The sequence below is a fragment of the Zonotrichia albicollis genome, chromosome 31, assembly GCF_047830755.1.
Source record: "Zonotrichia albicollis isolate bZonAlb1 chromosome 31, bZonAlb1.hap1, whole genome shotgun sequence".
Taxonomy (NCBI): Eukaryota; Metazoa; Chordata; class Aves; order Passeriformes; family Passerellidae; genus Zonotrichia; species Zonotrichia albicollis.
This window is the reverse complement of record NC_133849.1, coordinates 4,205,642-4,231,719: the sequence shown is the minus strand read 5'-3', so window position 1 is coordinate 4,231,719 and position 26,078 is coordinate 4,205,642. Positions and strand designations below refer to the sequence as shown.

At 50.8% G+C, this 26,078-nt stretch overlaps 1 protein-coding gene across 1 annotated transcript in view; it reads right to left on the bottom strand.

Annotated features, from left to right (window-relative positions):
• The window catches only part of LOC141725815 (uncharacterized), a 150,169-nt gene that overhangs the window by 62,439 nt on the left and 61,652 nt on the right, over positions 1-26,078 (bottom strand). The window contains exon 2 of the mRNA XM_074529872.1: positions 6,097-6,708. Within this exon, the coding sequence (XP_074385973.1) occupies positions 6,097-6,708 (612 nt within the window). The remainder of the gene's footprint in view (positions 1-6,096; positions 6,709-26,078) is intronic.

Genomic DNA, 26,078 nt, shown 5'->3' with positions numbered 1-26,078 from the left:
CATTCTTTCTGTGTGTTTCTTTTATATATTGTAAATTAATAAAGTTTCTTTTCTTTGTATTCCGAAGCTGGAGCCTGCTTCGCTCTTTTCCTGGTCACATCTCACAGCAGACACCAGGGAGAATGTATTTTCATGGGGGCACTGGCATTGTGCCAGCATCAAACCGTGACACCAGGGAAAATGGCTGCTGGTGCCAGTCCATCCCCTTGCCCAGAAGGCACCCGCTTGTGTTTGGGCACGAGCTGCTGGCCACAGCCAGACGGGCAGCACCCGCAGCATTGGCCATCAGACGCTGGGCTGATGTTTTCATCCAGAGAGCAAGAAAAGCAGCCAGAAGCACACAAGGCAACTTGACAGCATCTCTGTAAGAATGTCATTGTCCTGTGAAAGTCAATAGCGGATGGTGGTTTTGTGCTGCAGATAATCACTTCTGAGCAAAAATCATTGCAGGAAGGGACAACAGCTTCTGCCTTCTGATGGATACCAAGTGTCTGGGTTTTGAAAGACAGGAGTCTGCTAAGGAAGGCAGGAGCCTCCCCTGAAATGGACAATGTTAACCCTCCGTACCCCTCCTGATTGCTATAATTTTTTAATTAAGAGGCTCTCAGGAAAAAATATGGGAGCAGGAAATAACAGTTCTTTAATAGGGAAAAGAAAAAAAAATTAAAATAAATAATGCAGTATGCTGGAATTCATAAAGTTAGAGGGTTTTAAGGAAATGGGTAAAGAGAGTAGGCCTCAGACAGAAGTTTTGTTAGCATTGCAAATACAGCAAAAAGTTTTCTAAGCAGTGGAGCATATGTGACAAATAACAATAGACCTCTGTAGAACTGGCTTATGGATTGCAACAAGGTTATTTAATGTGCATCTTTAGAAGGTTAGTTTGAATAGATCTCTGTTCTTTGTCTCAGATGAACAAGTCTTTGTTTTACCTACCATTACGTGTGGTTCATATGATTGGATAGAATTCTTGCCAATATGTGTTGCTCTGTGTGTGATTGGCTGAAATCTAGGCTGAGATGGTTTTATGTTATGCTGTAATGTCACACCTCCTTGGCATTCCCTGTGGATCAGCGAGCTGTTAACATCCTGTCTCCATTATCTAACAATGTGCTGAGACTGATGTGTTGAATAAAAAGCTCATGTCACTGGTCCAGATGTCCCGTTCCGTTCGTGATTGTATATAGTCTTGCCGGTGGCAGAATGGATCTCCTCGTTGTGTGTGGCACAGGACACTAGAACAACACTGACAGAGTCAGAAGCCAACCTGACACCCTGTGGGGTGTAGGTGGCAGTACAATTGGAAATGTGGCTGCAGTCCTCCTGCAGGGTCAGGGGTGGGTCTGTTGGAGCAAGGGGGTCCTGCAGCGAAGGATGTGTTCTTCCTCTGAAGATCCAGTGGAAGAAGAGGCAGCTGCTGTTCCTCTGGGGAATCCAGTGGAGAAAGCTGTGCTGGTGTCTCAAAAACTTCTGGATTATATCTGGGTAGCAATGCTTGGCTCCTCCCTCTGGGCGGAGCATCTCACAATGAGATGTTTCAGTTCTTATCAGTCATGCAGTGACATTCAATAGTCTGCTATCAGCAGATGTCCCCTCCCGAGGGAGGTGAATGTGGTCACTCAAAAAGAGAGATAAGGCAAACTGCCCACTTGATAATCTGCTATACAGATGGTAATTGAAAACATCTTGCATTGCAATCTTCAACAGTAGGATATTTTTTAAAGAAAGGAAGGAGGTATTCACACCAGAAAGCAGCCACAGGACAGATAAATCTTTCAGAAAAAAGAATTTATTGCTCCATTATCAGAAGAAACTTTTTTCCCCGCCTTCCTCAGCTCTAAAGACTCCATTAGCATTCAAAGGAAGAAGTTGACACCTACCAGACAGAATCCTTTGTTTGAATAGAATTTATGTATCATGTATGAGATGTATGAATATGCAATAGGCTATTGCTTTTAAGTCTTAACCTCTTTACATGTGTGTACTTGTTTGGGCTTATTTTGCCCAGAAAAAGGTACCCAGAGCATCGGTAACTCTTTGTTCTTATTGCCTTGTATCGTCCTAAATCTCAGTTATTCAAATTTTTATTACTCTAATTATATTACTATTTTTATAACCATTTTGTTTCTATTAAACTTTTAAAATTCTAAAACCAAGCGACTGGCGTTTTTAACAAGTACACCTTTCAGCTGAGGCAAGCAAATGGACCATACCCAACAGAAACAATAAAGACTTGAAATTGGTCCTTGCGAGAGTCTGTCAGAATTTTCCCTCATCTGCCTCATGATCTTCATTTGGGGACTGATGAAGAGAAGACCCCACCCCGAAAATCTCTGGCTTTGTAGGAGAAAGTTACACACACCAATGGCCCCGAGACCTGAGAGCACAGTGCTAAGCCATTGTTCTCACAGGTGTTGTTTGCTGTGTGCTACACTGAGCCCAATGAGAAGAAGGGGGCAGCGTGCCCTTTGTGCAACAACAGCCTTGGGAGCTGTCCCACCTCTCGGCCTGGCTGGACTTCTCCTGAGTTTCAGGTGGTCCCCCCACAGAAGACCCTCACCTGTTTTACAACCACCGGGACAGACAGACTGAGATGGAAGGAGCCTCTCCATCAAGGACTGAGACATGGAACCCCCATGTGAAAAGGCCCCTCTGCTCCTTCCAAGGACTGGGACTGAAACCCCCAGCCCGGCGCAGGTGTGTGGGGGAGGCAAGCTGACCAAAGCGAGATGTTTGCCTGCAGGTTGTGACCGCTGCACCAAGAAGACAATGGCTCTCGTTTGCTGCTGAGAGCGTGGACTACCTGTTACATCTATTCCTTATTGTATCTGTATTTCCCCCTCGCAATTTCCAATAGAGTTATCATAATAAAAACCTCTGAGTTAGCGAGAGACTTCGAGATCTCCCCGATGTAACAGCGGATCCTCAACTGGACTGGACCAAAGGACTTCGTCTCTACATTTGGTAGCTCTATTCCCTCTCTCTTTCTCTCTCTCTCTCTCTTTTGTCTCTCTCTTCCCCCATCTTTTTCTCTCCCTTAATCCCTCTATCACGTTTTGCTGTGGTCATTCAATAAAGGTTCATTTGTTTCGATTATCATTGCAAACCCCCTTGTACCGTGTCGGTTCTTTTTGCACCCTGAGATCAAATCCATGAACCATCACGAAATCCATCCCTGAGGACGGATCATGACACCCCCTGAGGACCCCTCCCCAAATTCCCCCCCAAAGCCACGGCGGCACCCCCAGACCCCGCTAAAACCCCCTCAAGTTCCCCCCAGACCCTCCCCAAATCCCCACCAAACCTCCTCAAGACCCCTCCCCAAATTCCCCTCACGACCCCTCCAGGACCCCTCACCTGTCCCTGCGCCTCCTCAGCAGCTCCCGGAGCTCCCCGTCCTCTCCCAGCGCCTCCCCCGCTCTCTCCAGCGCCTCCCGCAGGACCCGCCCGAGCTCGGGGCGGCTCCCGGGGGTCTCTGAGGGGGTCCCGGGGTCGGGAGGGGGCGCCCGCTCCATGCCCCGCCCTGGGGTCAGGGGGCGCTGCTTTGAACCCGGCTCTGATTGGCCGGAGCGGCACGGGGGGGGCGGGAGTTGCTGAGGGAAGACGCCCGGTGACTGGTTGGTTTCGTAGAGGGTGTGCTGATTGACAGGATGGCGTGGGGGAGGTGGGCTTTGCCGAGGGGAGGCGCGCGGTGATTGGTTGGATAAAGGCAAAGAAGGCGGGACTTGCTGAGGGGAGACCCGCGATGATTGGTTGGTTTGGGGCAGGGTGCGCCGTGATTTGTTAACTTGGGACATGAAGGGCGGTGATTGGATGGTTTGGGGTGGGGCACGTCAGTATTGACTGGGAAAAGTCACGGATTTTTAAGGGACATTCCCGGTTTCTTGGGTAAAAACTCTCAGATTTTTAAGGAAAAATTCCCGTTTACGCAGGAGAAACATTCCCGGATATTTTGACCCCACATAACCCCAAAAAACCTAAGTAACCCCCATACACTCGAAATAAACCCTAAAAAACCCCTAAACAACTCTAAATACCTTAAAATGCCCCAAATAAACCCAAACAAATCCCAAATAAACCCAAAAACACAAACAAAAAAACTCAAATTAAACCCAAAATCACCCAAATTATCTCAAGTACACCTAAAAAAACCCCATATACAACAACATAACTCCCAAGAACCCCAAATAAGCCCAAATAAACCCAAACAAACCCAAATCCTTCCAAATAAACCAAATACTTCAAAATAATCCCAAATAAACAGAAATAAACCAAGTAAAACCCAAGATAAACCCCAAATAGTCCATAAATGACCCCAAATAAACACCAAACAAACCCTAAATAAATCCCAAGAAACCCCAGTTCCTCCCGTCCCCACCACAAAACAGATCCCGACCAATCAGAACGTGCGGCACTGATGACGATCCACTTGCTGGGCACAAACTCAGAGCACTGGCCCCGCTCTCCGATTTTCAGCCAATCAGCGCCCGGCCCGACTCTGACTCATCACTTGCCGGGCACAGACCAAGGCCTCTCACTGCGGTAAATACTCAAGAGATTTCGAGGGGTAATTTCCAGCCAATCAGAGCGTGTCTCGCTGGTGACTCTTCAGTTGCCAGGAGCGTAATTAGAGAGGGGGGGGAAGGTGACCCTGGTGATGGGCTGGGGATCCCAAATTAATCCAAAGTGGGGTCGGGACCCCAAAACGGAGCAGGAGGGGCTTGGAGCCCCCAAAACCAAACACGGGGGAGGGGACTGGGGGAACGATCGGAAAGGAGAGAGCGGGGAAAAGAGGGTCGGGACCCCCAAAATTTAGCTGGGAGGGGAATGGGACCCCCAAATTGAGGTGGGAGGGGAATGGAACCCCCAAATGAAGCTGGGATGGGTATGGGGTCCCAAAACTGAGCTGAGAGGAGGATGGGACACCCCAAATTGAGCTGGGAGGGGGGTTGGACCCCCAGACAGGATTAAGCCAATTTTGCTCCTGGAATATGTAAAGTACTTCATGGATATGCAACAAGGCCATGAATATGAAACGGATTGATGTAATGGGAGACAAGGACCATCGAGCAAAGGTTGTTATGGCCACCAAGAGCCGCCAGTTATGTTCGGGGACACCCCTTAATTCATCTGGTTTTAATTACATCACCCTGTTGCATATTCATAGACCCTCATACATATATATCAACTAATTTACATCTTTCTGGAACTATTTGACATGGCCCAGCCTTGGGGGTGTCTCCCAATTTCAGGAGCCTCCACTGAAATGGAAAATGTAAACCCCCTCCCTTTGATTACTATTATTTTTTAATTGTTATTATTATTAAAATTAATAATAGTAATTCCTTTTGAAATTAAGGGGCTCTCAGGCAAAGATATGGAAAGAGAAAAAACAGTACTTTATTAGCAAAAATTAAAAATACAAATGCAGTAATACAAATAAAAAGAAACAGTGACAGAATCAGAATCCTCTGGGAATTCAGTGAAAAAGGCTGATCCTCTGGGAATCCAGCTGGAAAACAGTTGATCCTTTGGGAATCCAGTGGGAAAAGGGCTGATCCTTTGGGAATCCATTCTTACCCCCCAAAGAGAGGGCAGAGGCAGGGCCGTGGAGTTTTTATAGGGTATCCAAAGGGTGGAATTGGGGTTGGGGTCAGGGGAGGAGTTCTTAGCAACACAAGAAGGGTGAGATCAAATTCCTGCCTCTTAGCAACAGCAGCACTCCACACAGAACATGTCCTCAAATACTAAATTCTCCCTAAAACAACTGAGAAATTATGGAACTTCAGATATATTCAATCAATTTCCTTCATTTAACCCAGTTTTGGGTATCCTTAAAGGATGAAGGTGAAGCAGAGGAAAATAAAGGCCATAGCAAAAGGCGATGCAGCCAGGTGTGTTCCCAACATGGATCACAAGGAATGTGAGTGACCAGGGCTGTGCCCAAAGTGCCTCCTCCAGTGGGGGATGGAGCCGGAGCAGCACACGAAACTCTGCCCGCACTCGGGGCACTCGCAGGGCTTCCCTTAGTGGTGCCTCCATTGGTGTTTGGTCAAGCTAGAGCTGCTGGAGAAGCTCTTCCCACACTGGGGACACTCGTAGGGCCTCTCCCCTGTGTGGATGTGCCGGTGGGTGATGAGGGTGGAATTGTACTTGAATCCCTTCCCGCAGTCGGGGCACTGGAAGGGCCTCTCCTCTCTGTGAATCCGATAGTGCCGCAGGAGACGGGAGCTGGTCTGAAACCTCTTCCTGCATTTATCACACTCATAGCGCCTCTCCCCAGTGTGGATGCGCCAGTGGGTGATGAGGTGGGAGTTGTGCCTGAATCCTTTCCCGCAGTTGGGGCATTGGAAGGGCTTCTCCTCCCTGTGAATCCAATAGTGCTGGAGGAGATCAGAGCTGGTCTTAAACCTCTTCCAACACTTGGAACACTCATAGGGCCTTTCTCCAGTGTGGGTCCTCTGGTGCCTGATCAGACTGGAGCTCACGGTGAAGCACTTCCCACACTCCCCACACTCATACGGCTTCTCTCCAGTGTGGATCCTCTGGTGTCTGATCAGGTGGGAGCTGACACTGAAGCTCTTCCCACACTCCCCACACTCGTAGGGCCGTTCCCCAGTGTGGATCCTCTGGTGCACAATCAGGTTGGATTTCCACCTGAAGCTCTTCCCACACTCCCCACACGTGTGGGGCTTCTCCCCATCATGGAGCTGCTCATGGAGCACCAGCTCCGAGCTCTGGCTCTGTCTCGGCCGCCTTCCCAGCCCAGGCTGGCTCTTTCCCCCTCAGATCCCCGCCGGCTGCGTTTGCAGCCCCTCCTCGTGCGGCATCTCCGGGGCTTTTCCTCCCCGTTGGCTTCCTGCGCCGTGGAGCCGCTCAAAACGGCCTCTTCCACCAGGTTCTGCCGCGGGCATTTGTCCTCCCTGCTCTCCATGCTCAGCTCCTGCTCTGGGGGAGGAAGGACAAGGACAGGATGGGATTTGCCTCCGTGCCACAGGCAAGGGCAAGGAGATCCCCCAGGGCTGAGCTGCAGCCGGGGCCGTGCTGGGCTGGGAGATGGAGCAGCACAGAGGGGAAAGGGGCACTGACTTCCTCCTCACCTGCCTCAGTGTCCCGGGGCATCTTCCTCTTCCTCGCAGCCTTGGCAATGGGAAATCCTGGTTTGGGGAAAACAAGGGATGAGAGCGTTTGTAGGAGTTTTGGGGGGTAGGACGGTCGGGACGGACGGAGACGAGAGAGCTCTGCAGCCAGGGCGTGGAACTTGCGGTTTATTGCAAAGGGCCTGGGTGCAGGGCCCTGCTTGGAGCTGCCAGGCACAGCTCGGAACAGGCCCGAGAGAAGAGAGGGCTAGAGAGGGTGAGAGGGTGAGAGAGTAAGACAGGCAAGAGCATAAGAGAGTAAGGGTCCCGTTACAACACAATAAATTTTCTTCTGTTTTGAATATTCTATTTCTCACTAACCAATCTAGTACAAGATACAAATCCTATAGCATTTACATACAGCCTGTAAAAATCATTACATCACCATACTGTGTTACATTTTCAACCCTAAAAACTCCTCTTTGGACCCCTTCTGCTGAGCTAGTAGGGTCTGCTCTGACCCTTGGATCTGTCTGCAAACAGAGGGAATTGTTTCATCAAACGGGGATTACCTTCAGTCAGGCCACACCATTGTCCTCCAGTTGTTCAATAACTGAGGTATCTCAAAGCTTGCTTTCATTTCAATCTTCCTTGTAATTTCTATATCCTCAAAATCTTTTGCCAGACAATCACATTTATAAAGTTTTCCTTTTTCATCTTCCCCAACACACATTGAATTTGAAGGTAGCTCTACCCGAGCCTATTTCTACAAGTCATTGGCCACCTCAGCTCCAGAAAAACCTCCCAAACACCCAGATTCAGCCCTGAAAAAGCCACCCAGGAGTTCCCTGTCCCTGGTCCCTCACCTCTGCTGTTCAGGGGTTCTCCACTGTCGCAGCTGTTGGGGTCACGCTTGGATTGGGGGTCCCCCTTCTCCTCGGTGCCCACCCTGCCCAGGCTGCTGGCAGTCCCAGCAATGCCAAAAGCTCCCTCTGCTTCGCTCTCCCCATTTCAGGATGCCGGGGCTGTTTGGGCTCCCGGGCTCCCTTCTCCCCTCATTCTCTGCTCGGGGCTGCAGCGGCTCCAAGGAGTCCCCCCTGCCCCTCTCCAGGCTCTTCAGGCTCCCGCCAATGGCAGCGCTCCCCCCTCTCTGGGCTCCCCACTTTGGGCTCCTGGGGGACACAGGGCTCTGCTCCTCCAGGCTGCCTCTGCCGGCAGCCGCCACCGCCACCCCCCGATGTCCCCCCAAGGGGCCTTTTCCGCTCAGCCTTGGACTTCTTCATTCTCCAAACATCCCCAAAAACCCCAACCCAGGGACCACCAGGGATATCCGGGCCGAGCTCCCCCTCCCCGCTCACCAGCACAATGGGGGAGCGATGATCCCACAGGTGGGGGCTGCGAATTCAGGCAGGGATCGACTGCGTGGTTCCCTCAGCTCAGCCTCGATCTGCTTTTGTCCCTCCTCTTCCTCTTCCTCCCACTCCTCCCCTTCCGTTCCCCATCCTCCTCTTCCTCTGTCTTATCTCCACGTCCTCCTCCCCCTTCATCCCTGCCCTTCCCTCCCTCCTCCTCCTCCCCCAGCAGCAGCCACACCCTCGCTGCCCCGTTCCCGCAGCCCTCGCAGCCGCGGCAGGAGCGGGGATGGAGCCGGGACAGGTCGGGATGGGCAGCGCGGGGCTCTCGGCTGCTCCAGCCGCTGTGGGCGGGGGGAACCCGGCCCGGGCCAAAGGAGAGGCAAACTGGGCAAACTGGGGGCACATCACAAAGCTAAGGATGCAGCAGAAAATGGAGATAAAAGAGTTATGTTAATAAAAACCCTAAAGGAGGAAAAGCTGGAAATTCCAAAGTTTAGGAAAGCCAAGAGAAAAGAATTAAACAAGACAGGAAGTGAACAAGAAAAATCAGGGAAATGGAAACTTTTTGATGGAAGACAATTACTTAATAAAATGTGCTTACTAGGAAAATATTAGAAGACTTGCATCAGAAAACCCACTGGGGTACTCAAGCTTTGTGTGATCATTTTTTAAGGAAGTATGGGTGCACCGGGATTTTTGGAGTAGCAAAGGAAGTAACTGAGAGATGATTAATTTGCCAAAGGAGAAATAAAAAGATGAAGAGAAAAACAACATTTGGAGGTCATGAGTTAGCTGGTTGACTATTTCAAAGTATCCAAGCAGAAGTTTAGGTTTGTTAGGCTCTAGATTTATTTGTAAAAAAAATCGTTTAATGTAGAAGAAAGAGAATATGCCACATGTTAGAAAGGAGATTTTAGGAGAACAAAAATCTTTAAAGTACCAGAAACACCAGAGGAAAAAAAAAAAAAAAGACAGCGGGATCCTCTGCAGGTCTTGCCCCCTCCGTTCGCGGCCCAGGCGCCTGTCCCGGGTCCCGGCTCGCTGCCCGCCTCAGCTCCGCCTGCCCCGCTTTCCATCCCAGGTGCGGCCTCACTGCCCAGGGCAGCTCCACCTGCCCCGGCGCTCTCGCTCAATTTGTGTGCCCTGCTCCCACTGCCTGGCCCGCGGCCGCTCTGCCGCCCATGCTGGGCAAGATGGGGGTTGCTCTGTCCTGCCGCCTGCTCCGAGCTCACCGCGCCCACCGCACCCAGGGGGGGTCCCAGCCATCCCATCCCCGCCTGCCCTGCCCGTGCCACCTGCGCTGGGCACCGCCGCTGCTGCCGGGCTCTCCCACCTGCCTTTGCTCTGCCGGGAGCTGCCGGATCAGCCGCCATCAGCCATCTGGGGGCTGCCCACGCTCCGCCTCGGGCTCCACGGGAACATCCCCCTCTGGCGATTCCGGCAGCAGACCCTGCCCACACTCCCACCGAGCCTCGGCGGGATATCCTCCCCTGACCCTGTCCTGCTCTGAGTTACGTCCCCTTGGGAACCACAGCTCCGGCTGTTCAGGGAAACTCTCTCTCTCTAGACGAAGCACCTTATCGAAACACTAAGAGCTCAGTTAAAAGATAACCCTCTCCAAATTCTTTCCCAAGACACGGGAGAAAGGCTATACAAGGTAAAAAAGTGAAAGAGTTAGATGAAGGGATTGCTCTATTTCCGTTCAGAGAGGTTCCCATGGGAGGGATGCGCTGCCCCGCCCCGCGGGAGCCACCAGCGCCCCTGCCGGCCGTGCCCGGAACTGCACCCAAGGGGAAAGCGCCGCAGCCCAAAGGCCGGGACTGGCTCCGGGCTCTGTTTGCTGTCAGTGCCGCAGCTGTTGCTGTTTGTTTGCTTTATTATACACACTAGTAAAGAAGTGGTATTCCTATTCCCATATCTTTGCCTGACAGCCCCTTCATTTCACTAGTCGAGAAATCAAGAGGGAGGGGGTTTGCATTCTCCATTCCAAGAGAGGCTTTTTCTGCCTTCCCGAGCAGACACCTCTCTTGTAAAGCAAGACAAGCACCCACAGGCACTGAGGAGGCTGCAGGAGGGGCACAAGAAGGCCCTGCAGCACTTGGGCACAAAGGCGCAGCAGGTGAGTGCAAGAAGGGAGCAGCAAAAGGCCAAGCTGAAGGCAAAGGCCAGGGCACAGTTCCTACAGCCCCTGAGGGATCAACCCCAGGGCCCAAGGGGGCCCCAGCACCCAGGGCACGGGCTCGGCCACAAGCACCTGGCACAGGCATTGCCCTCCTCGGCAGGGGAGAGCCCACCCAAACAGCCCCTGGCAAGGAACCAGGGCTCCAGCTGCAGGGCACAAGGACACTGCAAGCACAGACAGCAGCACCCTCAGCACCAGCAAGTCCACCCCTTGATGGACATGGATTGGCAGGGCTGTCACAGCTCCCATCACACCAGGGACCCTCCACACTGCAGCCCTTGAGAACATTCAGGTGGGTCTGCATTGAGAGGAGGCATTTTCTGATGGACACAGGGGCCTCTCAATCCACTCTGAAACTTAGATCGAATGGGGAAAAATGCTAAAAATATGTGTGATTACAGAGGGGATAAGTGGGAAAAGTGGGAAAGATGTACGGTTTTACTCAACCACTAATAGTAGATCTGGGAGATGGGTTTGAAATGCATGAATTTTTATTTACTCCTAATTGCTATAATGATTTACTGGGAAGGGATTTGATCACTAAACTCAGAATAAAAATTAAAATTATAAAAGGTGGTACAGAGGCCAGTTCTGTTCTACCTCTGTGTCAAATGTCTGGCCAGGCCTATGCTGAGGTGAACCCAGAAGTGTGGGCAGCCCCAGGTAAAGACGGAAAATTAGATATGGAGTCTCTCCAAAGCACTCTGAAGCAACCAGGACAAGTGGTGTCTAAAAGCAACACCCTGTTCCAGGGGAGGGAAGGAAGGGGAATCAGACACAGCGCAGGTCACCGCCCCATGCTCAGCTCAACCCACGCAGCTCTGGGTGCCTGTGAGAGCCTGGCACTGAAATGCCCTGAGCAGGAAGGCTTCAATATCTTCTGCTGACACCATGGCACCTAACAGGGGGGCAAAAGTAATTCTCACTGCTTCAGCAACCACTGGAGCAGATATCAAGGCATATTCTCCCACAGCAAGCTGGGCTGGCACAGAGCCTGCCCTGGCACTTTGCTGCTGCCAACACCCAGCCAGGACATCGGCTCCTGCCTAAGGAGTGCAAAGCAGCACCACTGGTGGCCAAGGGGCCCATGCCAAGTGTCCCTGAGGCCAGAAACAGCCGCCAGCACAGCTAAACACGGGGGGACCCCTCAGCCTGGCCTCGAGGGCTCTGAAGCCCCGGAGATTTGCACTTCCCGCCCGCAGCAGGAGGATGGGAGGCCGCCCCTGAGCCTGCCCTGAAGGCAACGCAGCAGCAGCCAGGGCTCCACAGCGGGCCAAGCCCCTGCGCCTGCCCACAGATCCTCGCCTGGAATCCTCTGCAATCCTGGCCACCCTCCTCTGCCATCTCCAGCCACCGGGGCCAAGCCTTGCTGCCACTGCTGCAGCTTCAGCGCTGCCTGGGCCTGCACTGCCACAGCTGCTGGGGAACACCAGTGTAGTAAACCCCTCAGGTTTAGCCAGGGCCCCTTGGAGAATAGAATGCTGACACAGCAGCAAAGAAGTTTCCTGTCTCCAGGGACATCCGCCTTGTACCTTATCCCTATAGCCATGTAAGGCAATATTGTGTTAAACCCTACTATTGGTCACTTATGGTCACTCTAACACCTTTGCCATTGGTCAGGATTGGATCCAGGCCAAGGGTATAAAAGTAGCATACTGTACCCCTACTAACTCGGAAGAAGAAGAGCTGAGACCCTTCACGGACCCCTACAATAAAGCCATACTCGTGGAACAGCCAGCGTCTTCTGCTTCTCCTCTCTCTACCGTCTGCTGGAGCCTTAGGCCAAGGGAAAAGCTACCTAGCAAGCAAAGCTGAAATCACAAGAGCTGCCTAATCACTAAGAGCTGAATATCTCCCTGCTTGCTAGGGGCTAACCCACGGCCTTGGTCTGAGAGCGAGCTGGCTTCTAGCACCCAGTCCCCTTGGGGACTGAGCTCTGGAGCTGTAACAGCTTGCATAGGATAAGACCAAGCTAGGCTCATTTAAGTGGCGCCCAAACGTGTCGTCGGACCCTGGCCCCCAGGAGACAAGCGTCACCAGAGCATCGGAGCCTTTCAGGGCCTCCAGTTATTGCCGGTTTGGGAAGCCTCTCCTTCTGCGAAAGGACTTTTCGTTTTAGAAAATCTTCTCTGCGGAAGGCTCAATTCGACCCTCAACAATACATCTGGACGAGATAAAGTCTGAGGAGAATTGAGGAGCAGACTCCCTTCCACAGACCCGTGACCCCAAAGGACGTAAGTATTAAGTTTGCGCGCATACCTTTGGGTGCTCTGAAAACCTTTTTCGTTTTTTTTTCTTTTTTTCTCGTTTTTCTGTGGAAAGGGCTTGAAAATCATGGGTACTTGTTTAAGCACTCTAAGACTAACAACACGTGAGAGAGAGTTATATTTAACCATTGTAGAAACCTTATCTGTTAACAACTTCACTTTTTCTAAAGGTAGTCTGTCAAAAAGGACTCTTAAAAAATTTGTATCTTGGATGGTGCTGAATTTCCCTGAAACTGATAAGACCACAATTACTGAAAATTCCTTTTGGGATACAGTTGGAAACACCATTTATATGTCTCAAACAAAACAGGACTTTTCTGTTACTAACTTCTTACCTTTATTTCATATAATAACAAAAACGATTGAAAAATCGAACTCTGAAAAAAGTTCCAAACTAACAGATCTTTCCTCTTCATATGCTAATTGCGCTGATAAGATAACAGAGGAATGTGCCTTCCAGGCCACAGAGTCACTGGGCGCTGCAGAACTTACTGCAGAAACCACCTCGGAGGCAGAAGCCAAGCAGGCCGCCCCCACATTCCCCCCCCTCGCGGGACCCGCGCTGCCCAACTCCCCGTTTCCTGCAGCCCCCCATCTCCCCGGCCCCGTTTCCTTCCCGCGTCCGGCCTCGGGGGCCCCGTTCCCTGTCCCTGTCGCTGTACCCTCCACTGCGACCACCCCTCCCCCCGCGCCCGTGCTGCCGTTGCGTACCCCCGCGCCGCCGTTCCCCGCCCCCGGTTGCTCCGTCGCGGTACCCCCCGCTCCCGCTGCTGTCCCCGCCCTGACCCCCGCTCCCCCCGCCGCGCCCGCCGCGTTCCCCGGTCCCGTTATCGCCGCCGCCCCCCCCAACCCTGCGCTGCTATCCTCCACCCCCGCGACCGCCCTCCCCTCCGTCACCGCCCCCGCTCCCGCTCCCACCGAGACCGCCCCGGCCCTCCCGGCCCCTCCTGCCGCTTTCCCGAGCCATGCCCACAACCTGTCCTCCTGCGCCGAGCCGCACACATGTGCAGTAACATCAGCTCACCCTACACCTGTCGTATCCCAAACCAGGGGCATTGCTAGCGCACCCCCAAACCCCCCAGGCGTGCATCCACAGCCCCCATACCCCCCCTGCCCCCACCCGTCCCTCCAACCCCTGACCCAACCCTCCTGCCACCCGAACGGATCAGAGACCACCTGCGGTGTCCCCCCCCCAACCCAATCCGGTCCCTGCTGCTCCAGGGCTACCCCTCACCCAACAACGCTAACTTCGGGCCAGTCACTGAAAAGGGTGAAAAATCCTTCTAAACGAAAGAAAAGGAATTCACGGGTAGCATGTGCCTCACAGTGTTCCTCAGACAATGAGAGCTCTTCTGATGAATCTGATTTTGATGCGATTAATATAGACCCATGGGCTCTTATTAAGATAGAAGCTACAAAGTCTGGGAACTGGGACCTAGCACAGAAAATCACAGCCTTTCCGGTCGAGTACAGGCAAGGAAGGAATGGTGGGGAATCTAATATCAAGGCATGGAAACCAATTTCTAATAAGGAACTGGTACAATTGAGAAATATAGCCAAGGAACATGGACGTAGTTCACATATCTTTAGAAATTTCCTAGAAGCCATGTTCTCTGCACATGTCTTGCTTCCTCACGATGTAAAAAATATTTCACAATGCCTTCTGTCACCGGCAGAATATTTGTTATGGGATAGGCATTGGAAGAAACACTTAAAAACGTTATCAGATTCATATACTGCTGATGCTACTAAGACCAACTTCACAGTAGAACAATTGGCTGGTGAAGGAGACTTTCAAAAGCCAGCAGAACAAATGGAAACTCTGAATAAAGAAGCGCTGCAGGATGTAGCAATTGCAGCAAAAACCTCCTTGCTTCTTATGCAGGATGAGTCAATGCCAACAATGCATTTTTCTACTATAAAACAAGGCATTGAAGAAAGCTTTATAAAATTTGTGGACAGACTTAAAGATGCTTTGGAGAAACAAATAGAGAGTACTGAGGCAAGAAAGGAACTCTTATGTAAGCTTGCTTTCAGCAACTCAAATGAGAAATGCAAGGCCATTTTGAGGTCTTTAACTGTGGATACAGACCCTACTATAGAGCAAATGTTAGAATGCTGTACACGTCACATGTCCACTGAAAATACAGTGGCGCAAGCAGTTGCTAAGGGTATTGCTGAAGGAGTTTCTGGTGCATATGCAGTGATAACCTCTAAAGAACAAGCTAAATGCTATCACTGTGGAGAGCTAGGACATTATATAAAGGACTGTCCGGAAAGAACACCCCCCCGATACCATCGGAATTATAATCAAAAACCCCAACATCAGCAACGCTATCAATCGCGTCCTTTAAACTCCTTGAGGCGCCCGTCCGACCTTCGGGCGCAGAATACAAATCAAAGGCCACCAAGACCCAATCACGCACAAACCCAGGCTGCTCCAGACCCAAAGGAGAAGCCCCAACCCACGGGACAACCCAGAGGGGTACCCGCCGACAACTGGTAACTGCTTTGTCCATTGACTTTAATGATAAGAATGTTCACCGTGTTCCTACAGGAAAATATGGACCTAAAGGGAGTCCTTCAGACATTTTAATTACAGGGGATTCGGTTAATACTCCGAAGGAAATCTTCGTTGTTCCGGAAGTGCTGACAGTGCAGCCGGGACAAGAGATCCTCGTGCAGGTATACTGCATAGACTTACCATTTTTTCTTTCTAAAGGAACTCCAATAGCACAGGCATTTTTACTCCCAAAAAATCACAGGGAACAGATTCCTCTCAACCCTGCAGCAATGTGGGCACAAGTCATGGGACCATCCAAGCCTACCATCGAGTGCGGCCTCTCCCACAAAGGAGAGAAGACCCACCTGCCAGGGATGCTGGACACCGGTGCAGATGTGACCATCATCGCCCGTTCAGATTGGCCAGCACACTGGGATCTACAACCTGTTGCAGGCATGATTTCCGGGATTGGTGGAACTACAGTATCCATGAGGAGCAAGAACAACATCCTGGTTGAAGGGCCAGAAGGCAAGCTGGCAACCATCCGTCCATTTGTGGTAAGGGCCCCCATTACCCTTTGGGGACGAGACATTTTATCCCAGTGGGGTGCTTCCCTACGTATTCCCATTCAGGATTTCTGACTGGGGCCACTGAGTTGAGCGCGCTGCCAGAAATACCCCGTCTCACCTGGAAAAGCCACAAGCCAATCTGGACTGAGCAGTGGCCCCTAAAGAAAGCCAAGCTGCGCGCCCTAAACGCCCTCGTGGAAGAACAGCTCAAAAAAGGCCACATAGTGGAGTCCGACAGCCCTTGGAACTCTCCAGTCTTCGTTCTACCAAAGCCAGGTACAAACAAGTGGAGACTTCTCCATGACCTTCGCAGAATCAACGAAGTCATCGAGGACATGGGCCCTCTTCAGCCTGGCTTGCCCTCCCCATCGATGCTGCCTAGAGACTGGACACTTGCTATCATAGACATTAAGGACTGTTTCTTCAGTATACCACTACATCCTGAAGATGCTCCACGGTTTGCTTTTTCCGTTCCCTCTATTAACAAGGAAGCTCCGCTCAAAAGATATCATTGGCGTTATCTTCCTCAGGGATTGAAAAACTCGCCAACTATTTGCCAGTGGTACGTGTCTCACATCCTGTCTCCCATTCGGAAATCATTTCCAGACGCCATCATTTATCACTATATGGATGACATTCTGGTGTGTGCTTCAGACAAAGCTTACTTGGACAAAACAATCAAAAAGACTGTTGAAGCCATTGAAAAGGCAGGAATGGAAATTCGTGAGGACAAAATTCAGTACACCGAGCCATGGACTTACCTTGGAGTCCAGATCCGGGAAAGAACTATCCTACCTCAGCAGATCGTCATCAACGACGACCCAAAAACCCTCAGGGACTTACACAGCCTGTGTGGATCCATCAACTGGGTACGTCCACTGCTAGGAATTACATCAGAAGACCTTGCTCCCTTGTTCAATCTTCTTCGTGGACCCAAGGAACTGGACTCTCCCTGCACTCTCACAGAGGAAGCCAGAGGTGCCATCATCAAAGTCCAGGAAGCCCTGTCTTCACGCAAAGCCCATCGCTACGAGCCTAGTCTGCCTTTCCAGTTCATCATCCTGGGAAAAGCACCCAGATTCCATGGACTGATCTTCCAATGGGACCCTCAGCTGCGAGATCCTTTGTTGATACTGGAATGGGTTTTTACAAGTAGCCAGCCCACAAAGACACTTACCACCTACCAGGAGATTATAGCACACTTAATAAAAAAGGCTAGGACTCGCCTTTGCTCCCTTTCAGGGTGTGATTTTGAATGCATATATTTGCCAATAACCCTTAAAGACTTTGAGGATTTGATCAAGACCAATGCGAGTCTACAGTTTGCTTTGGACAGTTATACGGGTCAAACTTCATCAGACATCCCAGAACACAAGCTTTTCAACCAGAATGAAACTTTCCATTTGATTCCAAAACGAATCCAAAGTAGAAATCCTCTCAAGGCTCTAACTCTATTTACAGATGGCTCAGGGTCATCCCACAAGTCGGTGATTACTTGGAGAGACCCCCAAACACAAGAATGGCAATCTGACGTAGAAACAGTAGAAGGATCGCCACAAATTGCAGAATTAGCAGCTGTCGTCAGAGCCTTTGAAAAATTTAAAAACGAGCCGTTCAATCTGGTCACAGATTCAGCTTATGTTGCGGGAATAGCTATGAGAGCGGAACATGCTCTTCTCAAAGAGGTCTCTAACCCAAAGTTATACCAATTGCTCTCTAAATTAATACAATTGATATCCCACAGAAAACAACCTTATCACATAATGCATGTAAGGTCGCACACGGACCTCCCAGGTGTTGTTGCAGAAGGCAACAGGAAAGCAGATGCATTAGCTATGGCAGCAGAAACTGCTAATGTTCCTAACATCTTTGCTCAGGCAAAGCTGTCACACGCGTTCTTTCACCAAAATGTACCTGCCCTGATGAGAATGTTTAAGCTCTCGAAGGATCAGGCAAAAGCTATCGTGGCTACCTGTCCGAACTGTCAAAATTACCAGATACCATCAATGGGTATGGGAGTCAATCCCCGAGGTCTGAATAGCTGTCAGCTGTGGCAGACAGATGTAACTCACTTTGCACCTTTTGGAAGGTCAAAGTATGTGCATGTTTCGGTTGACACGTTCTCAGGAGCAGTGTTTGCATCATCACATGCAGGAGAAAAGACCATGCACACAATAAAACACTTTCTCCTCGCTTTTGCCACCCTGGGTGTACCAAAGGAGATTAAAACAGATAATGGGCCAGCCTATACCTCCCACAAGTTGAAGGAGTTCTTCAATGAACGGGGCATAGCACACAAGACGGGCATACCTGTAAACCCCACAGGACAATCCATCGTGGAAAGGACACATCAAACCCTCAAAAGAGTCCTCGAGCAACAGAACAGGAACACGAAAATCACATCTCCAGTGGAGAGACTTTGCAAGGCTCTCTATGTCATCAACTTCCTGAACTGCACAGCGTCAGAGCCTGACCCACCAATACTTCGCCACTTTGCGAATACCACAAAAGCAAAGCTCACGGAGAAACCACCCGTGCTCGTGAAAGATCCTGAAACACACCAAATCTCAGGGCCTCATCAGCTGATTACCTGGGGAAGAGGTTATGCATGCGTGCTACTACCATCAGGTCCAAGGTGGTACCCAGGAAAATACGTAAAACCATACTTAGGCACAGCGAACACTACTACAGACGAGGACAAGAATTCTCCTGAGGCAAACACAAGACCACCTCAAAACCAAACCAGCTCAGCCTGGAGACGAAGGCGTCGCCGAACACCCACAAACACAAGAACAGACCGCCCCATTACAAGGCAGCAGACAAAACAGAAAGTCAAATAACAGTCTACTGTAATAGGCCACAGATAGCCTTAACACAAAAGTGTTCTCTGAATTATGTGTTATTACACTGTGTATTGTATAGTAAAAAGTATTATTCCCTTTCCCTAACCTTAAAACCTCATAACCTTCTACCCGCTCCTCCTCCTGTAGTGCAGCTTAGAAATTAAAAGAAAAAGGGGGGGAGGAGGGGAACACAGAAAAGAACAAGGCAGAAATCCCTCTCATCATAAAGATAACAAATTGTGCTTATATTCCCTATCAGAAGCCCTAATCCTGCCCAAAGATGAAAAATATCTCCGTCGGTGCTGTCCTCACCGCTGCCTGGATGCTCTACACCGTACCGCGTGCCTTCGGCTGGATTAGTCCTCAGCCTAGCCATAATGTTTGGGTAACCTTAGCAAAAACATTAAAACAAGACAATATGTGCTTGTCTATGGGAAGCATAGATAATCCACTTTCTACATGTCTAGTAGGAATCCCCTTTATAGCAGACGATTGGCCTGTCCAGAACTCAGAGGTTCTCCGCACCACAGGTAAGAGACCCAATGGGGCTGATACTTGGGATGAGTGGACAAAAATTCTGCCAGATGCTCGAGAGGAACCCCAAGAATTGGATCTATTGGGATCCTCCAAGGCCACATATTGTGTCAAATTTTACTATAGGCGTCCGAAAAATGATTGGCCAGAAATTGACCAACACAAAAACACATATCGAAAAGATGTATCACCAGTGAACAAAGCCTATAACCCTCATGATTGGTGCAATTACACTGCACGTGTAATTTCTGTGTCCTCTCTCCATCCCAAAGTATTACCCAAGGGAATGTTTCTCATCTGTGGTGACAGAGTATGGGCAGGGATCCCCTCCCGACTCCAGGGAGGTCCCTGTACTCTGGGAAAACTTTCTACCCTTACTCCAAACATCACCCTGTTACATAATTGGAAAAAAGAAAGAGAATCAAAACGTGAAAAAAGGTCATACACTGAATTCGATGAAAATTGTGATCCGAGATTATACGATTGGAACAGACCAAAAAAGATTGCCGTCTCTCTGTTTTTACCCTGGATAGCTGCAGCTAAAGCCCTCGGTGAAATCAGTCACCTTGGGTGCTGGCTCAGTAAACAAGCTAATGCCACATCAGCAGCCCTGAGTGATCTCTTAAAAGAAGAAGAAACCACAAGACAAGCTTCACTCCAAAACCGAGCAGCAATCGACTTCCTGCTGCTTGCCCACGGACATGGATGTGAGGACTTTGAAGGAATGTGTTGCTTCAACCTCTCTTCACGTTCGGAATCCATCCATGCGAACATCCAGAAACTGAAAGATCTTGTGAAGGACTTGAAAGTAGAAAGAATCCCAGATTGGGTCAATGAAATTTTTGGGCAATGGGGACTAACAGGATGGGCCGCATCTTTAGTTAAGGGATTGTTGTTGATTCTCCTTGTAATTTTTACAGTGTTAGTTATGTTCATGTGTCTTGTTCACTGTTTCAAAAGAACTCTCGCGAATGCATTTTTTGTAAAAACAGAAAGTGGAGTTGTAGTAAACCCCTCAGGTTTAGCCAGGGCCCCTTGGAGAATAGAATGCTGACACAGCAGCAAAGAAGTTTCCTGTCTCCAGGGACATCCGCCTTGTACCTTATCCCTATAGCCATGTAAGGCAATATTGTGTTAAACCCTACTATTGGTCACTTATGGTCACTCTAACACCTTTGCCATTGGTCAGGATTGGATCCAGGCCAAGGGTATAAAAGTAGCATACTGTACCCCTACTAACTCGGAAGAAGAAGAGCTGAGACCCTTCACGGACCCCTACAATAAAGCCATACTCGTGGAACAGCCAGCGTCTTCTGCTTCTCCTCTCTCTACCGTCTGCTGGAGCCTTAGGCCAAGGGAAAAGCTACCTAGCAAGCAAAGCTGAAATCACAAGAGCTGCCTAATCACTAAGAGCTGAATATCTCCCTGCTTGCTAGGGGCTAACCCACGGCCTTGGTCTGAGAGCGAGCTGGCTTCTAGCACCCAGTCCCCTTGGGGACTGAGCTCTGGAGCTGTAACAGCTTGCATAGGATAAGACCAAGCTAGGCTCATTTACACCAGGGCACAATTCCACTCTGGGGCTCACTGACACCCACACTCTGGGCTGCCTGCCATTGCACTGCTGCAAAATGTACCGAGTTTGGTTCTTTTAAACCTTATTTCTCTGCTCAGGCTTGGTTTTCTTTGCCTTGGGGAAATGAATTTTAAAGGTATTTTTTTAAGGGTTGTTACACTGCTAAATGGAGATGAGTTTAACACCTGAACAGACTGGGAACAGCACAAAAGATACCCACAGAGATAACGACCACCAACAAAACATCAACATTGCCCAGCAGCACGAAGAGAAGCTTCATTCCAGGCAGCCTCCACAGGAGCTTTAGAAATGCAAATGAACACTGCTGGGCAAAGTGTGGACAATGCACCTGGGCCTCTTGCCCGGGGCAGGAATTGGGCTGATTCCCTCTGCCCCTCACCCCAAGCTCTGCCTGCTGGCACTGATGGAATTTGCACAGCTCAAGGCAGAGCCCAGGGGGAGGATATCTGACCCTGCAACACAAACGGGTGAAACTGCAAAGGGAAAGAGCAAAAGGAGAATGTTGGGAAAACTTCACTATAAATAATTGGGGGGGAATCATCCCTCTGCCCACTCCAACATGAGTTGTCACTGTCTCTGTAATGTAGGGCATATAAGAGCACTGGGGATTTTTTGCTACCAAATATTCAGGGAAATCAGTTGGGAATCCAAGGATTTTATGATTTAATTAGACAAAAGCAGTCAATTGATGCAGCCCTGGCTGGAGAGAGCGGCCAAAAATGGGGAAAAGCTGAAAGGCTACCAGAACAAATCCTACAACACCATGGACCAGGCCCTGGGAACCCAAACCAATTCATATCAGGAGCCACAGAACCCATTTCTCATTTCAATGGCATCATTAGATTACAAGCTGCCCTCGCAATAATAACCAACCAGACAGCTCCAGCTCCTGACCTTCCTGCTACCAACCCACTGAAATGAGGAACACAACACTTCACCATGGGATGGGATCAGATCATCTGTTAGCAGAAAAAGGAGGAGTTTGTGGAAAATTAAATGACTCAAACTGCTGTTGGGAAAGAGATGACAAAGGAATAGTGGTGAAAAAAAAAAAACAACACCAGAAACAAAAAAGCATCTCATTGGTCCAAACGTGAAAAGGATGGGAATGGGACACGGTTTTGTGGCTCCCTGGCAGACCATGGGTTAAACGAATGCTGTTTCTCCTCTGATGTGCTACAGCAACTCTCATCTTTTTACCATGCTCCACACCTTGAGAGTGCAGCTCATTCAACAGCTGAGCGAGGGGCCAGGGACTAGTAGATAAGGAAGTAACGGGTGAAATCACCAGCTTCAATAAATGTTCCTAATTAACATGGACTGCTGCTCACAGAAAGACCCGCAAAATTTCTGAACTTCGAGAAGAATAAAAACTTAACAGAGCCGTGAATATTGGCTGTTATAAAAAAGTGGGGGTACACATTAACGAGGACATGCAGTTGGCGGATCGGGAGGTCTGAACCTTCCAAGCACCTCAGCCAGTGGGCAAAGGGAGAGGGAGATGAGGCCGGGAAAGTGAGGATAAAAAGGAGGCTGCGAACTACAACAATGGCAGAGAGCACACGGCAAATGCCCCACGGCCTCTCCCTCTGCCCAGCAATAAAGTCACTTTTACAGGACTCCTCTGTCTCCTCTGCGCACAGAAACCTCCGGCCGCGGCAATTCCCCGCACACCCCCGGGCACGGGGCAGCCCCCTCTGTCCCAGCCACAGCAACCGGGCCGAGCCAGCGCTGCTCCGGCAGCGGCTCCTGCCGAGGCAGCGGCCGCAAGGAGACCGCGGGCAGCCGCTCCCGCAGCGCCATCATGCCAGCGGCAACACGGGCCGGACACGGCACAACGAACCCGCCCGAGCCCCCTGCCGCCCCCGAGGCCCGCAGCCAGCCCCGAGCCCCCGCACAACCCAGCGCGGCTCCCACCCGCGCTGCGGCCGCCTCCGAGCTCCGCCGCCGCCTCACCGCGCTCCGGCCGCTGCCGCCACTCGCGGGCCCGCACACACGACAATGACACCGCTGGCCAGCCACAGCCGCCCTCAGCCCGCCACCAGGGCCCTGCTCCGCCCCGCTCCCACCAATCAGCGCGCCACAACCACGACTGACGGCACCATCGCCCAATCACAGCCAGGGGCGGGCTCTGCACACGGCACAACCCAGCCCCACGCTCTCAGGGCCCCCTGGGCTGCATGAGGGCAGAGCAGGAGCTGAGGAACAGCCCTGGAACGGGCCCGGGCCTGAGGGGGATTGAGCTGAAAACACAAACAAACATCTCCGCAGCTCCCGCCACGGCTTTCTTGCCACTGCGGCTCTGGTGGCTCCGGCTCAGCGGGAAGCCCTGGACCCTCACTTCTCCTACCCCTAATTAGGAGCATCAGTGCATCACTTTGATTTCCCCCAAAAAGGGAAAACCGCCCCAAACCTCTGTGAATGAGTGGGGGATGGGAGAGTTTTATGACAGAAAACCCCAAAAACTCAGAGCAGGATAATGAGGAGTAAGTGAAGAGCCTTAAATCTAGGTTTCCCCCACGCCTCCCTCCTTCCAGCTGCACCTCCTACCCCGGCAGTGCTGCAGACAGGGAATGGGGCCGGGCTCAGTTCATGCCCCGGGGCTTCTCCCTCTGCTCAGGGACAGGAGTCGTTCCCCTGCTGCACCCTGGGCTCTCTCCCACCAGAGACTTCTCCAGGAACTTCAAGCTGAGTCCATCCCATGGGGCACAGCCCCCTCCAAGTGCTGCAGCGTGGGTCAGCGTGCCCCGGGGTCAGTCCTGCCAGGACAGGCTCCTCCAGCGGGGCCCTCTGGCCACGGGATCACAGCCTCCTCTCAGGCATCGCCGTGCTCAGCGTGGCTGCTCCGGGGACTGCAGGGGGATCTCTGCAGGCCCGTGGATCTGCAGGGGGATCTCTGCAGTCCCATGGATCTGCAGGGGGATCTCTGCATCCTCGTGGATCTGCAGGGGGATCTCTGCAGCCCCTTGGATCTCTGCATCTGGCACCGCCAATTTTGGAGGCGCCAGGAATAGGCTGAGCTCTGTCTGAAGCTCTTCTCACATTCCCCACACCCTTCCCATCACAGGGAGGGTTTTAACTCCTCACAGATCCCCAGGCTGGGTTTGCAGCCCCTCCTCGTGTGGGATCTCTGGCGTTTTTCCTCCCCACTGGATTCCTGCGCCGTGCAGCCTTTCCAAATGGCCTCTTCCACGAGGTTCTGTGGCAGGGATTTGTTCTCCCTGGTCTCTGTCCGCAGCTCAGTGCCTGGGGGAGGAAGCACAAGGAGAGGAAGAGACAGGGAGAAGGGAAAAGGAAAAGGCAGGAGGAGAGGAAGGAAGAAGAAGGAACAAGGGAGAAAGAGATGGGAAAGGAACGTGGATGGATGAAGGATAGAATCAGGAGAGGAAGGAGGGTGGACAAGGAGCAGATGGGATTTGCCTCCATGGCAGAGGGAAGGGGAAGGAGATCCCCCCAGTCCATCCCTGGCAGGATGGCGTTGGCAGTGAGGCTGTCCTGCAGCGATGCTGGGCTGGGAGATGGAGCAGCAGAGAGGGGAAAGGGGCAGTGATTCCTCCTGCCCTGCCTGGCTGTCCCAGCCTGGAGCGTCCTGGCGCTGCCCAGGCCCTTGGAGCGTCCGGCACTCCGGAGCCCGAAGCTCACGGCTGCTTTATAAAGTTGACAAAGTTGGCAGGATGGGTCTGGGTATGATCTGCAGCAAACTGGGTTTATTGGTACAGGAACAGGGGACACAGCTGAGCAGGGCCCAGGGACAAAGACAGGGTGCAAGCTGAGGGCACAGGGGGTTTTTATATGGGGTAGTGAGGGTGGAGCTGAGGGTCAGGGTCCAATGGATATGGGGGAAAATGGTGCAAAGGAGGGGTTAAGGGTCGGGTCAGCTAATGGGGAAACAGGGGCAGAGGAATGCAGTAAATTAGGGCCAATGGAGGGACAGACAGACGGGAACATTGTAGGGACTAACCAGAGATGGCTAATAGGGGGTGAACTAGGGTAATTAGGCCAACGGGCCAATGGGGCAACGTAACTTCCCAGAAATCAGCATGTGCCTGCAAAGATCTATGGGAGAAGCAAGCTTCTCACCATAACCTTGAAATCTATTCTTCCTATTCGGGACCAGTCCCCCATGAGTGGGAGATTGAGACTCCCATGGGCCTCCACACCAGTGCATCTTCCTTTTCCTCACAGCATCCTTCTCCTCCATCCAGACAAAGTTTAGGATTGACAAATCCTGGCTTTAGGGGAAGATCAAGGGGTGAGCATATTGGGTATTGTGACAAAGGAGCCTCACTCTTTACAATTTTTGAAAGTTTAATAAGGAATAATAAGGGACAAATCAGTAACAGCGCTGGGTGCTTGGCGACGGCCAGAGGCACACCGGTTAACCACAGCAACTCTTCTTGTCCAGTTTCTCCATTGTGTTGTTCAAATACATACTCATAATGATTATACACATTCAAACATTTCTTTGAACTTGTTTACATGTTCCAGGAATTCTTTAGGTTGGTTTGACCCCCAACTCACCGTTTTAGAGCACGTACAGGAATCGTGGATTGCTGTTTTGAGGGTTGTGTGTCACTCCCTCACAAGGGCCCCTGTTCTGTGGTTTCACAGGTGACAGTTATTGACAGTGGAAGGGTCAGGGGCAGGGGTCCTCATCACATCCCTTCCTTAAATGTTGTCTGACCATGCAGAGGGTTTTAGCTATTTCCACAAGTACTTGAAATGAACATTAGCTATTTCACAAAAGTCTCTGAAGTGTTATTGTCAGTTATTTACAAAAATAAAAGCATTAATTATTATTTCACAACTACAGCTACTTCTGCAAAAGTTAACATTCTAATGCACAACACATGGCATCCACTTTAATATTCTCCAAAGCCAAAACGATAATGTATGTTTTTCACACTGTCCACAAACTCAAATATCATCCAGAAATGATGTTCTGAGGATATGAGCTACACAGAGGCCAGGGCATTGGCCACAAAAAACTGACAAATTTTACTAGAGCAAAAGAAGTTAAAAGTGTTTACAAACTGCACTCTATCAAACTCGTTGTGATTAAGAATAGTTTGCAGAAGTCAGTACATAATAGCAAAAGCCAACACTACCCAGTTATTTATAACAAACCCAGGGCAGGTTTTTCCCTTGCATG